This window comes from Canis aureus, chromosome 20 (assembly GCF_053574225.1).
Source record: "Canis aureus isolate CA01 chromosome 20, VMU_Caureus_v.1.0, whole genome shotgun sequence".
In the NCBI taxonomy this organism is placed as follows: Eukaryota; Metazoa; Chordata; class Mammalia; order Carnivora; family Canidae; genus Canis; species Canis aureus.
Genome location: NC_135630.1, coordinates 57,316,643 through 57,331,109, shown reverse-complemented (window position 1 = coordinate 57,331,109; position 14,467 = coordinate 57,316,643). Strand labels below are relative to the sequence as shown.

Below are 14,467 nucleotides of genomic sequence, written 5' to 3'. Positions count from 1 at the left end.
TGTGGGGACGGCGCCGGGCTACCGGAGGTGCCGGTGCGCATACAGTGGGTCAGGAGCTTCCAAGTGCAGATCAAATAACCAAATCCACTTAGGACTCTTCAGGTTAAAGAAAGCAACGCACCACCAGGAGGGGTGGGGGTGGTCCCATCAGTCAGGCCCACCGCTTGTCAGGCTCAAGGTGGGAAGGGAACACGTGGCTGTAGGGATCTCACACAAAACGCGGGTCTGACGCCTGCGCGGGGTTGCTGAGCACAGCGGCTACCCACTGCAGTCTCTGGACCCAGAGCCCCTGGGCCAGGGTGTTACTAAGAGCTTGCCGGGAGCCAAGCACAGACCCTTCTCCGTGTGCTTCCATCGAACGGGGTAATGTAGGTGCTGCTGCGGTCACGACACCGCGGCACAGCGGGCCTCGATGAACAGGTTCTGTGGCCCGGCCCAACATCACCGCCTCGTCTCCAGCCACAGGACACCACTCTTCTGCGGGGCAGGGACGTGCCTAGTTCAAGAAGCCACTTCCAGCCGCCCTTGCAGCTGGACGGGGCCTCGAGCCTCCGATCTGGCCAGAGAGCTGCAGGCATCAGGACCGTGTGGACTTCCAGGAAGGCCACTAAAGGAAGAGGATCGGTTCGGAGAGCTGCTAGTGCCTCCCCCGGCGTCCCTCTGTTTGCCAACCGTGAGAGACAGAACAGTGGAGGTCGGCGAGGTGACCTCGAGGAAGGAGATCTGCTGAGGACACAGGGAGTCTGAATTTAAAGGGCGAGCTTTGTGTTGTCACTGGAGAGTCCCTCTCCTAGCCACCGACAGACCACCCTCCAGCTTCTCGAACACGCAGAGAGATGCGCGCCCGTCCCACGTAGGCCACGGTACTTGAGGAGAGGTCTCAGCTTTGGTGGCTGACCAATCGCCTGGCCGGGCCCCACGCTACCCGAAGCAGTAGCGGACGTCCCTGGCACCTGGGACACCGACGCCCGCCCGAGTTCGAGAACCGCTGCTCTAGCTTCTCTCCTCTAGGCTGCCCCACGTGCCCCGCAGGGCCCCCCAAGTGCCCACTCCAACACCAACAGCATGCAGCCACAAGCAATTTCCTAACATCCAAAGTATCGTGTTTGTGATTGGAAGCGATCAGATCTGAAGGGGGTGGCCCGCTGCCGAGACGCTGTCCCACCCACCCTTCCAGGATACGGCAGACGGTGTGGACATGTTGCCTGCCCGTGCGCTGCCTCGGCCCTCCTCCCTGCCCCGACCTGGCCAGTAGCCGTCCTGCTCCCTGGCGTGCTGTCTGGGCGCAGCCACCAAGCTTCCTCCTGGGCAGTGTGTGCACGACCCTGGCCATGCGGTCATAGACCCGGAGACAGGGCTCCAGCCCCTCGCGTCCACCTCCCTTACCTTGACCCAAAAGACGGGAGAGGAACGGGTCCCTCCTGAGGCGGCCCGCCTGCCCAGCCTGCAAGCTACTCCCTTAGTGAGGGCTCAGGGCCCACAGGCAACATTTGGAGCTACCGTTCGCACCCACAGGTCACTGGCTCAGGGCCGGAGTTCCCCTACACAGCGCTCGGGCCGCCCCCCAGCAACCTCTCTTCCCCATCTCAAGTACTAAGGAACAGTCTGCGCTCCTGCTTCCTTCTCTTTCGTAAAGTGCACCACGTCTTGTCTGTTTGCTGGCCGGTGTGGTAGTATCACGCAGGTGACTGTAGGTGAAGAGACGCGTAGTCCGCCATCTCAAAGGAAAGCGTGGCCCTGACCCGCCTCGATACGCTAAGAAGCCCCGTCAGTTGAGCTCGGGTAGCAATTAGAAGAGTAGGACTTTCTGTATGTGGCTCTGTCTTTGCATTCGGTTCCTGAGAATTACAGCGACCACCCACACCTGCCTGCTCTGGGCGAAAGCAGCTGACAAACAGGTAATGCCCCTCTGCATGCCAGCTACGCCGGGAAGTCCCACAGACAAAAGGAAGCGAGGGGGATCACTCCCACGCCCTCATCCGTCCCCGGAGGGTCCCCAGAGCCAGGTGGCCCCAGCTAGGAGACCCCGAGGCTCTAGAGGGCTTGAGGCTGGGTGAGCTACGCGCTGGGGCCTGTCCCAGGGAGGTGACCTGCCCACGACTGCAGGGACACATGCACGCGGAGGGTCCGCCCCAGGGCAGCCCCACACAGAAACCACCTGACACCGGGGACTCACTCGTATTTATTTCTGGTAGTGAGCGGAGTTCGAAGAGCCGCCTCCTCCCCCTCGGATGGCGTGGACAGCCGTTGGAGATGACGCCGGGTAGTGTCCGGGGCGGATGGGCTTGGCTGGATCGGACAGAAAGGACAGAGGGTTCAGACGGGCTCGAGCGGCCCTCCCCAGGTGCCCCCAGGTCAGCCGCATGTGGAAACCCGACGCCCGACTCTCATGGGCCACCGGGCCTTTGTGACAACAGGCCGTTTGCGCTCCCGACTGTACCGTCAGCTGACCCAGCGCCCCCAGCCGTGGGGGGACACGGAGAACTTCTACACCAACTACTGTAACTCTGGCTGAGGAAAATCAGAAGGGCTTTCGGTTTTATCCGAGAAGGATCTACCGGTAACGCTTGGGTTTCAAGGGCATCTGTGCGGCCCCTGAAACTGGAGCAGAACTCTGCCTACGATGCGCTTTTTTGGAGAAGAAGGTCCCTAGTTTCCCAGATTTGCAAAGAGCATGAAAGCCAGTGAATGCAATGCAACATTAATCTAAGGTATGATCTTAAAACTAGAAACATGAGGTTGGTTTACAAAACATTTGCACGGCAGTATCTGATGGGAAACAACCTCGCGTGTTGTTGGAGGCACTTCAATCTAAAAAGAAAAAAGCTCTTTAGAGAACATTCCGAAATCCCTCTGCCGCCTGCGGCTCCATCCTGGGAACTGGGACTGAGCAGCTACACCCCCGTTCTCTGCGTGGCCAAATGCCCAGATCGAGGTCTGGAAGGGGCTGGACGTCCAGGCTGGACCCCACCCTGGACCCCACCCTGCCCACGGAGGCTCCCAAGGTGCTTCCGTATGTGCCCTTGCACACGGCTTCCCCGGAGGCTTCTGACCACATCCCGCCCCTTCGTGTTCTGCTTGGTACGGAATGGAAGGGGCCCTTGGGCCTCGCTGCGGAACAGCCAAGGGGGCCGGTATGGGGGACCGTACACCCCGACGCCAGGTGCCTTCAGCGACAGCCGCGGCCGCCCTGGTGCGCGCAGCCCAGCAGCCTCGGGGAGCGCAGGGCGGTGCGGGCCGCAGGGTGAGCAAGCGGAGGCTGCCGGACCGGGCCACGCAGCACCCGGGCCGCGGGCGGCGCACGTACCGATCTGGGCCGAGTGGGCCCTCCTGGCCATGTTCTTGGCTCGAACGGCTTCCTTGATGCGGTCCACCTCCTGCTGGTAGCGCTTGCGGTCCCGCATGGCGTTCTCCTTGGCCTCCTTCAGCGCGCTCTCCAGCGCCTTGACGCGCTCGGCCGTGGCCCGCAGCCGCTTCTCCAGCTTCGGCAGCTCGCAGCGCAGGTCTGCGTTGTCCCGGACCAGCTGCGGGGACAGCACACGGGGGCACTTACGGGAGGGCAGCGACGAGCGGCGCCCCCAGGCTCTGGCAAGGCCGTGGACCCACGACACGGGGCCACACGGGCTCACGTGTGCAAGCAAGTGCGGAGGGGTGCGGGCTGGAGTGCAAAGCCACTTCCAGCCCCAGGAAGCTTTCCGGCTTGGGCAGGATTTGCTTCCTCTGGGGTTTGCGTGGGTGGGGGACCCAGGGTGAGGGCCGCTGGCTACGCGGGCACTAGCAGGTGCAAGCTGAGCCCTGTGATGCAAGTTCGGGAGCACCAGGTACCGGCGTGCATGTTCCAGAGCTCTCCGCAGGCCTCCCCGCGTGCACCACACGTGGTCTACACCCGCAGGTGGCTTGGACCCACGCTAAACTGGGATACTGCTCCTTGTCTCACTACCTAAGACCCTCAGTTAAGAAGCAACAGGTGAGGCTGGGCGTGTTCGGGGTGGTTTGGCCGCAGACTGGCGGCTGGGGGGGGTGGATGACGGGGATTAAGAGGACACCTACATGGGGATGAGCAATGAGTAATGTAGAGAACTGCTCAACTGATATATTGTATCCCCGAAAATAATACAGCACTGTATGTTAATTATGGAATCTAAAAAATGAATAAATACAAATTTTAAAAAAGTGAAGGAATTTTTAAGAATTATTATTAAAAAAAAGAAAAGCAGCAGCAGCAGCAACAGGTTTGCCCTGGCTCAAGAGCCGGCTCTGTTATTTCCTGACATCTGACTTGGTAAGTCCTCCAACCTCTACGCGTCTCAGGTTTCTCACCCATAAAAAGGGAGCGTATATAAGAGGACCATTGTGTGAATCCCAGTGGATCCAGAAAAGTCTTGAAAATCAGAAAGTGCTGAACTAAGGTAACCTACCCCGAGTCCACACCTGCATTCCTTACCCCCGTATCCCGGGCACCAGCTCCAGTGCCGGGCAGAGAGCAGGTTTTCAATAAACACCCACTGAATTCATGAATAATTCATGAATTAGAAATTCACTAACTGCAACTCAGACACTGCAGTTTCTGCTTATGTATTTCCCATTGATAACTTGCTTGAATCACTGCCACCATGTTGAACCTGCCAGCCTTTGGGGGAAAATGCCATCCTCGGTCACGCTGAAGGGAACTTAGGCCCAAGAGAGACACATCCCCTCACCACGAGGTCCAACAAGTTGGACCATTTTTATCACATTATAAATCTTTAGGATTTAGGGGAAACAGGAACATTCCACTATTTATACAGAAAGGAGACCAACAACTGCCTAGATCACCAGCAGGTCTGGCCATGCCCTTTGCTGCCCCTCTACATAAACTCCGGAGCATCACAAGAACCAGAGACGGTGCCCAAGAAATAGGATGCCCGAGAAACAGGGCGACGGGGCCGAGAGGAGGCGAGGCAGGTCACTTCCTCTCCTGCTCTGTTTCCTCATCTGCAAAAATAAGGGACCTGAATCAGCTCGGTGGTATCCCCTTTGCATTCTGCGCAGCCTGTGGGTCTGCGGCTGGGACTGGACGCAGGATGGGACGGCAGGGTTCTGAACACCCCGCTTCCCAAACCCCAGGAGCTCAAACTCCGCTCCTTCTATCTGGCTTCGATAAAAGACGTTTACATATAAGGGAAAATCACTGAAGACTAAATAAAGGACTCCAAGGACCCCTCTGGCACTAACGTCCCCTGGTGACGTTGGGTCCTTTTACCTCTACGGTCAGAGCCGTCTCCCGGGACTGTGGCCAAGTGTAGCGGGGGCTTCTTTCCAGGAGAGTACGAGAAGCAGAGGAAGCCGGCACGACTCTCTTACCTGTTTGTGAACCTTTGTGAGCTGCTCCAGGTTATTCTCCAGGAAGGAAATTTTCTGCTTCTGGGCAGCACTGCCCCCTCCGTCATCGCTGTCCAGCTCCACGCTCTGCACCAACACGAGGGGTCAGTGGGCAGGTCTGCACGCAGCCCGCCCACAGTCCCAGCAGAAGCTGGACAACATTCATATTCTTCTTCAAAAAAAAAAAAAAAAAAAAACCACCCCGACCCCACCAAAGGCTATTCTGAGAGCAAAACTCAAGAGAGGTTCTAATAGCGGAGGCTCATTGACCTTCCCAATGAACTCCCTCGGTTGGTTGGGGTCAAGGGTGTGGCGAGCATTATAGTCTAGAGAGATAGAGAAAAAACAGAACGAAACAGAACTTCCAATCTTCCTTTGAGAGATACAGATTAGTTCTCTCTGTGAAATTTAACCTCTCCCTGGCAGGTGGGTAAACAGACTTGACTTTTCAAAAGGAGCGGTTCCAAAATTCATTAAAAGGAACCAGTGTGAAAACATAAACCCAAGACCTAAATTTGATTTCAAACATCCCGGCTGAGATAAGGCAAGCTGCGGGCGAGGGGCGAGGGCCTGTGGTCCACTGGGAAGTCCCAATGGCCTCTGCTCGTCCGTCCCTCGGCTTCCAATCCCGTGAAATCACGTAACGCATCCGTCTCAAGCACGTCACTGCCTCCGGGCGCTGTGCTGCTAGACAAGCTCTCGGAAGTCATCAGGTCTCGGGAGGGGGGAAAACTGTCAGGTCAGGAGAGAACGTGCCAGCCTCCTGGGGCAGAACCACACTCCGAGAGCCCCTGGTCTAGTAGGGCTTCCCTTGAGAGTCTCGGATCAAAAAATCAGGGAAGGGAAGCCTGGCCTTACCTCCCCCGGACCCTCCTCCCCCCGACAGGGCTTCTCCAGTTCTTGCCATCACCTCCACAGGTCTCGCTCTCTGGCCCCTCTGCTCCGGCCTCTCCCTCCTACCTGGCCCAGGCCTGAGGGTCATTTCCATCTTGATAACCGGGGTCACTACCTACCTGCCCCACCACTGCCATCCAGGCCTCAAACTCTCCTTTCACTCTCCACCTTTCCTTATTGTCATTTCCAGGCCTCCAAATTGACTAGGACCACGCCGTCAGGGGCCACGGCCAGGGCACGCTCCGACCTTGAGTTGGGGACACACACCTCCCGGACTAATGCCTGCGGGGCCCCCCTAGGCCGAGGCTGTCCATTCTCTCCCCTCCTTCTCCATCGAGGACAGAGCCTCCACATCAGCTGAGAAGATAAAGTCCTCGGATGCACCTTCCCACCGGCCCGCGTTCTCCTGCAAATGTGTCCATCTCGACTTCTCCTGGAAACCGCCGCTTCCAAGCCTGACCCCTCCGCCTACGCTGCTGGCACTGCCCTCTCGCTCGGACTCCGTCAATCCCCTCCTCGTTTGTTCAAAATCTATTTCGCCTCTTCCCCCTGGCTCCTTCACACGCATGCACACAGGTGTGCAGACACACACACACACGCACACACGCACACTTTGAAACACATCTTCCTTCCGTCCTACTACACGTCCACATGTTTAAAGAGCAGTTCCGTGGCCGCCTCCACCCCTTCCTCCTTCCTGAAACTTCTGCAAGCTGCTCTGGGATTCGCTACCCGGCCCCCCCTGCCCGAGATCACGGTGTGAGGCCCGGGTTCGGAAGTCGCAGGACCCCCAGCTCTTCCAGCGTGTGACCTCGGTCAAGTTACTGGGCCTCCGAGCCTCCCCCCACCAAGAGAGAACAGAACCTGAACGCGGTTGCCAGGAGGAGCGAACACGACGCGTGTCCACGTGCTTCGCCTACTCGGACCCCGTCCCTGAACGGCCTGTTCACAGGCAAACGGGGCCTCCCGCCTCGATTTCTCCGGGTTTCTGGCGCCGCGCAGCACGCTCCGGGGCGACACTGCCTGCCGACACCCCCTGGGTTTCCCCCGCATCACGCACGGCAGCTTTCACGCTGCGGCCAGACAGGTATGTGCTCATTTGAAATGAAAGGCCAGGGAGAGAAGGAGAAAAGCAGATGGAAAAATATCCCCAAGTATTTTTTTTTCTTTTTTTTGCCTCCAGTACATTCTTTTAATACATTTTCTGGCACGAAGTAATTAATTTTTAACCACAACCAGCGCCAATTTGAGCACGTAGCCTTTCAACTGAAAATGATTCTTTCTGTCCGTCTTTTCTTTTCTTTCTCAGTCCTGTTCACACAAAACGGAACTCACCTTTTTAACCCGGGCAGTCAGGTCCTGGACGAAGAGTTTCCGGAGGTTATGCAGAGTCTGCAGTTCCCGAGACTGGAAGAGAAGATGGTTAAGACGCCACTGGAGCGGGGAGACACCTTGAATTAGGGACCGATCGGGCCCCGGACCGCCCCGTGCGGCTGCCCCGATGACCCAGACCGCTCCCACCTGCCCGGGGGCCCAGCGCCCAGGCCCCGCCGTGCCCCCACGTGTCCACCCCTCGAAGGTGCCCTGAGGGGCAGGGACTGGGAACGCAAACCCTGAACTGTAAACGAGAACAGAGCCTATGGTTAGCCGTGTTCTTTTTTTTTTTTTAAAGATTTATTGAGAGAGAGGCAGAGATAACAAGGGGGTGAGGGGGCACAAGCAGGGAGAAGAGGGAGAAGCAGGCTCCCCGCTGAGCAGGGAGCTCGACCCACACTCTGGGATCACGACCGGGGCCCCAAGGCGCACCCTTCACGGCTGAGCCACCCAGGCGCCCCCGTCAGTGGCGTTCTAAACAGAACTTTTTCACTCTCAACTACTCCGGTTAACAAGGTCTCTCATGGAAATTCCCTAGCTGGCTGTGTTGTACCAGAATGGATTCTTTTTCCCTGTAATTTATTACGTACGTGTTACACAACAACCCCATCAAGTTTAGTGGGACGTTACCCACAACCTCTCCCAGCCTGGCAGGCCGACGTGTTTCAGGTCTCTGCACCCCCCTCTGGCCCGGGGTCATCGCCTTTGCTTTCCATCACTGAGCTCCTGGGTGAGGCAGGTGGTGGCCCTTGCACCCACGCAATCCTGGGCAACCTACCAAACCTTCCTGTGCCTCAGTTTCCTTATTCGTAACAGGAGGATAAATACACCAGTTGCCTCACGGTTGTTGTCAAGATTAAATGTAAAAATCCTCACACAACTCTTACAACAGCTCCTGGCACACACTATGTGCTCAGTGAACATCAGCTAGGCTTAACTTATTGATGCACCTTATTTGATGGCCATTTCTTCGGTTGGCTTTTGTTGTTCCCCTTTGTGGGCACGATATTGTCGTATTGTAATTAGCTTCTCGGGGGCTTTTTTTTTTTTTCATTCTGAGCTATTTTTCTACAAATGAACCCTTAGGAATTAGACCACAAAGACAAGACTCTGAGTCAAACCTGATGAGCTCTGTTAACAAGACGAGAAAACCAAAACAGTTCCTCCCGTTCAAGTCTCCACGCATTTACGTCGGTTAGTTTCCCGCAAGTCGTTTTCCCACAAAGGAGAGAGATAAACTTGCATTTCTACTTCTCAATTTGTCTAAGTTGACCAACTCTTAATACAGAATGTCACGGGATGCAGCTCCCAGGTGCTCGTAGGAAAAGGAAACAGGCTATATACAGCCATGAAAACACGGAGTTTCTTGGAATAAAAGCTCTATGTTAATTTAACGTCTTGTCGCCAGGTCCAAGTCTGCAATCCTGTGTTGAAATAAGAAGCAGCTAAAGTCAACTGCTTCCTCGGATGAGGCAATGGACTTTCTGCAGGAAGGCAACCGGCCTGTTACTGCGGGTCCAGTGCACACGGTACCTGTCCGGGGCTTAGCCACCTTCCAGGGCAGGTGCAGGGCTGCAGCTCAGCGCCCACACGTAGGCGGACGTGCCGTCTAGGTCCCTGCCCAAGGATCGCGGCCCCCATCCCCGGCTCTGCATGTTCTCGCACTTTCTCTCTCCTGCTTCAGGGATTTTATTCCTTATTGAACTGTAACCACAGTAGACATTTTCCATAAAAAAAGCCACCACACCAGAGGGAAAGGAGAAGAGAAGCACAGGTCCCTTGTCCTCGGGGCCTAAGTACCACATACTATGGAGTCCTGAGCTTGGCAGCTTTATCTCATTTGTGTTTGTTCTCAGGTGAATTCAACAGTTCAGGAGAGGTGGTTAAAAACCTTTAAAACAGGGATCCCTGGGTGGCGCAGCAGTTTGGCGCCTGCCTTTGGCCCAGGGCGCGATCCTGGAGACCCGAGATCGAATCCCACATCGGGCTCCCGGTGCATGGAGCCTGCTTCTCCCTCTGCCTATGTCTCTGCCACTCTCTCTCTCTCTCTCTCTCTCTCTCTCTCTTTCTCTCTGTGACTATCATAAAAAAAAAAAACACCTTTAAAACAGTTTGCAAGCTGCGTGTTTAAGCGCAGGCAGCTACCGTCGGCTTCCTGCAGCAATGAACCTTCCTGCACAAGATCATTTCCAGCCGACCTGACTCCCTGCCCTGAAACCTTCCCTGTCACAGGCCGCTGCCCGCTGTGTAAAGGCTCAGCTTCCTGTCACAGGGGACAGCAAGGGGGACACCAGAGAGGTGAAAACACAAGGCCCATTAACACAGCAGGAGAGTCCAGCCCCAGAGCCCAAAGGATCCCGTTGAAGCGAGATGGCTGCCTTGGGCCCCAAGACACCTGCACATCTTCCAACGTCAACCCCTGGACGGCAGCTTCCACATCCCACCGCCCCTGCTCCCATCCCATCCCGCCCAGATACTCCAGAAGCCAGAAGAGGCCTTGAGCTACGGAGAGCTCAGTTCAGGTCAGCCAAGGGCCGTGAGCCTGTTCCTACAGAACACGTACATCTTCAGTGAAAAGGACACATGCTGTGGGGTTCCCATCTGGGGGTTTGAACTAGGATGTGTGAGTGGTGAGCGAGAGCAAGAGAGAGAAAGGGAGCCAGTGTGTCAGTGGGTCTGTCCTTGGGTGCGTGTGCAGGTGGGAGGGGCCAGGCACCCAACATGGAAGCGAGCACCTGCGGGTGTGAGGGAGGGCCTGCGGCCCGCGTGTGCTGTGAGTGTGCCAGAGTGCACGAGAGGACAAGTGACTGCACGGAGTGGGAGCGCGAGCGTGAGAGCATCTGCAGGAGGGCAAGGACGGGCATGGAGCTGAGCAACGGGAGTCCGTGGTGGAAGGTCCCTTATCTCTGGCTAGTGGGAATATGGTAACATTTTGAAGTTCAGTATTTTCTGAATTTTTAGAATCATCTATAACTGTGAGTATCACTTCTCCCGTAAAAATAGACATAGATGGGCAACTTCATGGCTTCATTTCCGCGTCCCCTAGAGCCAGCCGGCCATCCGCCACCTTCTCCACCCTGTTGGAAAGGCCCGAGACCCTCTGGGCCACAATCATCTTACTTCTGTCCTGGCTGGACGGTGCCCTCCGTCCCTCCACCTGGCTTTGAGGGGCAGCTAACGTCAGCCCAGGAAACGGGGTGCACAATCAGGCCCAGCCCCGGGCACCCATCGGCCCATACAGCCTGGGGTCAACCAGGCTCTTGGAGACACGCACAGTCCCACATGAACTCACACAACACGTGAATGGAATCAGACGTACGACTGTGTCAGGGCAGCCGGGTGGCCCAGTCGGTTAAGTGGCCGGCTCTTGGTCTCGGCTCAGGTCGTGACCTCAGGGTCAGGAGACCGAGCCCCCTGTGCTGCTCGCCATTCTGCATGGCATCTGCTTGGGATCCTCTCTCCCTGTGCCCCTCCCTGCTCACGTTCATGCATGCGCACGTGTTCTCTCTCTCTAAATAAATCAACCTTAAAAAAAAGTATACGGCTGTATCTAAATAATATCCGTTGTTTTGTCATGTGAAATGACTGGACATGTTTTCACCAAATTGAGAGGCTCTGCTTGGTCTGTCTTCAAACACAGGCTGTGTGGTGCTTTGAAGGGCTCTCGAGGGCCCTCCAAGCAGCTGACATGGACGTCAACCAGGGCAGACAAACCTAATGAACTCAGATGCTGGATGGAGAAAATCAAGCAGGATTTCACATGAGCCCTTCTGATCTGTCTTGTGCCCCAAACCCTGCAGGTCTCAAGGCCCTACTTGCCCTACAACTGCTCTTGCCCTGACACTTCTGTGCCAACCTCTTGTCTCCTCCCCGCATCACTGACTTTCCTGCTGGTCCTCAACCCACCAACCATCGTCTCACCTCCGGGCCTGTGCTTGGAAGACCCTCTCCCCAGGCCTCCCCACGGCTTGCTCTTTCACCCGCTTCAAGTCCCTGCTCAAACTTCACCTCCTCGTGGGACCTCTGCGTTTTCTAGGACCATGTAATGGAGGTCATGATTTCCTTCCTTACTGTGCACTGTCTGTTCCCCTACCCCTGGCTGAAGGCAAGGTTCACAAGGGCCAGGGTCTTATCTTTGTCATTTATTGATAACAACGCGAGCACCTAGAAGAACACCGGTCCTTAGTAAGTGCCCTTGGATGCTGAATGGAAATAAGTCGCAATGTGCAAAGTCTGTTAAGTTTCAGGCATTGATTTGCAAGTCAGTTTAATTCTCACTCAGGGCCTCCAGGGTTATAGCACTAAGCATGGGTGGATAGACAGACAGATGGGTAGATGGATGGATGGATGGATGGATGGATGGATGGATGGATGGACACAGACTGATAGTCATGGTGTCAAGAGCTGAGGAATAAATTCTACAATTCTCACCTTTTTCACCTTTCCACAGGATATTTTGTCTAAATGGAGTGTCTAAATATCCGCATTTGTCTTACTGTCTAAATATATGGTATTTGCCTAAATATTTTATCGAAAATGGTATGTGAGAAAGGTGGGCACACGTCAAGTTACAAAGTCAACAAATCACAAACTAATCGGGTCTTTGGGACTAAAACGAGTTGGGAAACATGCTGACGTACCACTGTCTCCTCCAGCCCTTTGAGGTCCTCTCTGGCCTGTTCCCTCTTATCGTTGAGCAATCTAAAAAATAAAAAGGAATCATGAACCACCAAACGGGCATCAGAGATTTCCAGATTCCATCTGCACCTATGGATTAATCGACAAAGCCAGCCAATTCACACAAATAGGCTCTGAGTATTTCTACATTGGCCCAACCCAACCAGAATATTGAGGAATCGGGATCACAGAAGTAGACTCCGCGGGGAGGAGAGAAAACAGAGGAAGTATTTCAAGTGCACTCACAAGAGCTTTTCCAGTTTCATTTCTCTCTCTTGGTCTTCTACTTTCAGCTTGTTATAATCAGAACTGAGCTTCTCCTGTTCCAGTTGCAGTTTCTGATTCAAACTGAAATTGAGGGGAAAAAAGCAATACATTCCCCATGAGTCTGAAATTCCGAGGCACCCACCAAAGACACGGGGCTGTTCCAACCCCATTAGTTCTGTGCAATAAAGGCGGCAATTCTGGAGGATTCTGAGGGATCACAGAACAACCTCACAGCTTCCTCCCCGCCCAAGTGAAAACTAATTTCTGAGAACATCTCAGAGGCATGAAACATTCAGGCTTTGAGAACATATTTATAGTTGGCTTGTGCAAGAGCTTTGGGGGAGAAATAATGAGATAGGGAAAGGGCTGATATTTTAAAACAGAGAAAGAGAGGATAGTCAGAACAGTTCGGCTCTGTCTGCCCTACAGATGGCATGTACCCACTCGGGAAACCTCATTTGGCCATTTCAACCTTCCCTTCCTCTCTTGTACGATGATCTGAAAACATCTCCTAAGTCCAAATTCCTGGCTGACACAAGCAGCGCTGCGTGAAGTCTGCAACGAGGGGGTGTGGAGAGAGGAAATACAGAGAAAGCCCAGGGTGTGCTGCACACAAGAGAAACCTGCCATCCGGTTGGGGGCGCTTGGTCAACATTTGCACGTGGAATTTCTAAAACCCTTTTAGGGCCATGCCCGGGCATCCGTAAAGGAACAGACTCTACACTCTCAGAAGGAGAACCCTGAGTGCGTTTGAACGGCCCAGGCCAAGGAAACGTCTCTACCTACCGACTCATTCACCAGCCCTCCCTCGCGTGGAAGGTGATTCATGAGAATAAAGAACGCAGGACACGCGTGAAGGGGTAAGGCCAAGCTGAGGGACAGCACGGGGCGGTCCAAAAAGAGGAGGGAAAGACGAGACGGGCTTGCCTTAGGTAGACAGCGCGCACGAGCCGGATCACGGCGTTTACATTCTGCTTCTTACCATCCTCCTCTCTCTAAATGCAAACGTGCTGTGCGAGCGGCTTGCGCGCACTGATGAGAGGTTTGGATCAGTAGCCTGGAGAATTAAACTCGAACTCCGGTTTGATTCCTACTTAGCGGTGTGACCCTAATTTCACCTCATTTCACCTTGCCTTGCTTCCCATGCAGAGGTCCGGCTCCTCATCTACAGAAAGGGGGACGGGGGGAGCCTTTAGTCTACATCCTGTGGGTGGCGTGTCAGGGGCTGGAGCTGGATTTCAACAGAACTGGTTTCCTTTGCTTTCCCTCATCTTTTTATCTGGGGCACTGAAAAACATTATTCTGCAAAGGGGTTCAAAGACTGCCGAGGGAGTCACGGTGCAAAAATGTACGAAACCTCAAGGAGAGGACCCTGAAGGCACTTTCCAGCTTGCTGGCTTATTCTGACAGAGGGGCAGGACGGTACGATAGAAGGCAGGAAGGGATCATTACGGGGCAGGGGTTCTTCAGTGGCCACGCCAGGACAGGAGAATGGCTCCGAGGGGCTGACACCTGGGACAAGCTGCGAAGACCCCGTCCTGGCGAATGCCACGGGTCCACGAGCACAGACACACGCCCCTAAGAAGTGTGCCCACGTGACCAGGGGCTCGGGGTTGTGCAGGGAGCATTTATAGGCTGGGTGAGGAGGCAGCAGGAGCTGACGGTCTTTCTCTGGAGTATTAGCCTGTCAGGACCTGAGCCAGGACCAACCTAAGGGTTTTTTATATATGGTTTCACACAGACTGTACCTCCACCGACAAGGGCACGTGTGTACCCAACTGAGACACCAACATGACCCTGGCCCTGGGGGCACCAGGACGGGCGGCTGCACCCACCTGCCACCTGCCCCACCAGAGCCCCCGAGGCTCAGCTCCAGACGGGAGAACAGACGTCG

The 14,467-nt window shown here is 55.2% G+C and overlaps 1 protein-coding gene across 1 annotated transcript in view; it reads right to left on the bottom strand.

Annotated features, from left to right (window-relative positions):
- Positions 1-14,467, bottom strand: part of KIF5C (kinesin family member 5C) — a 148,968-nt gene that overhangs the window by 13,826 nt on the left and 120,675 nt on the right. The window contains exons 20-25 of the mRNA XM_077861652.1: positions 12,553-12,654; positions 12,270-12,330; positions 7,591-7,662; positions 5,344-5,448; positions 3,308-3,524; positions 2,177-2,289 (exon numbers count right to left, since the gene is read on the bottom strand). Coding sequence (XP_077717778.1) covers positions 2,183-2,289; positions 3,308-3,524; positions 5,344-5,448; positions 7,591-7,662; positions 12,270-12,330; positions 12,553-12,654 — 664 coding nt within the window. The 3' untranslated portion in view covers positions 2,177-2,182. The remainder of the gene's footprint in view (positions 1-2,176; positions 2,290-3,307; positions 3,525-5,343; positions 5,449-7,590; positions 7,663-12,269; positions 12,331-12,552; positions 12,655-14,467) is intronic.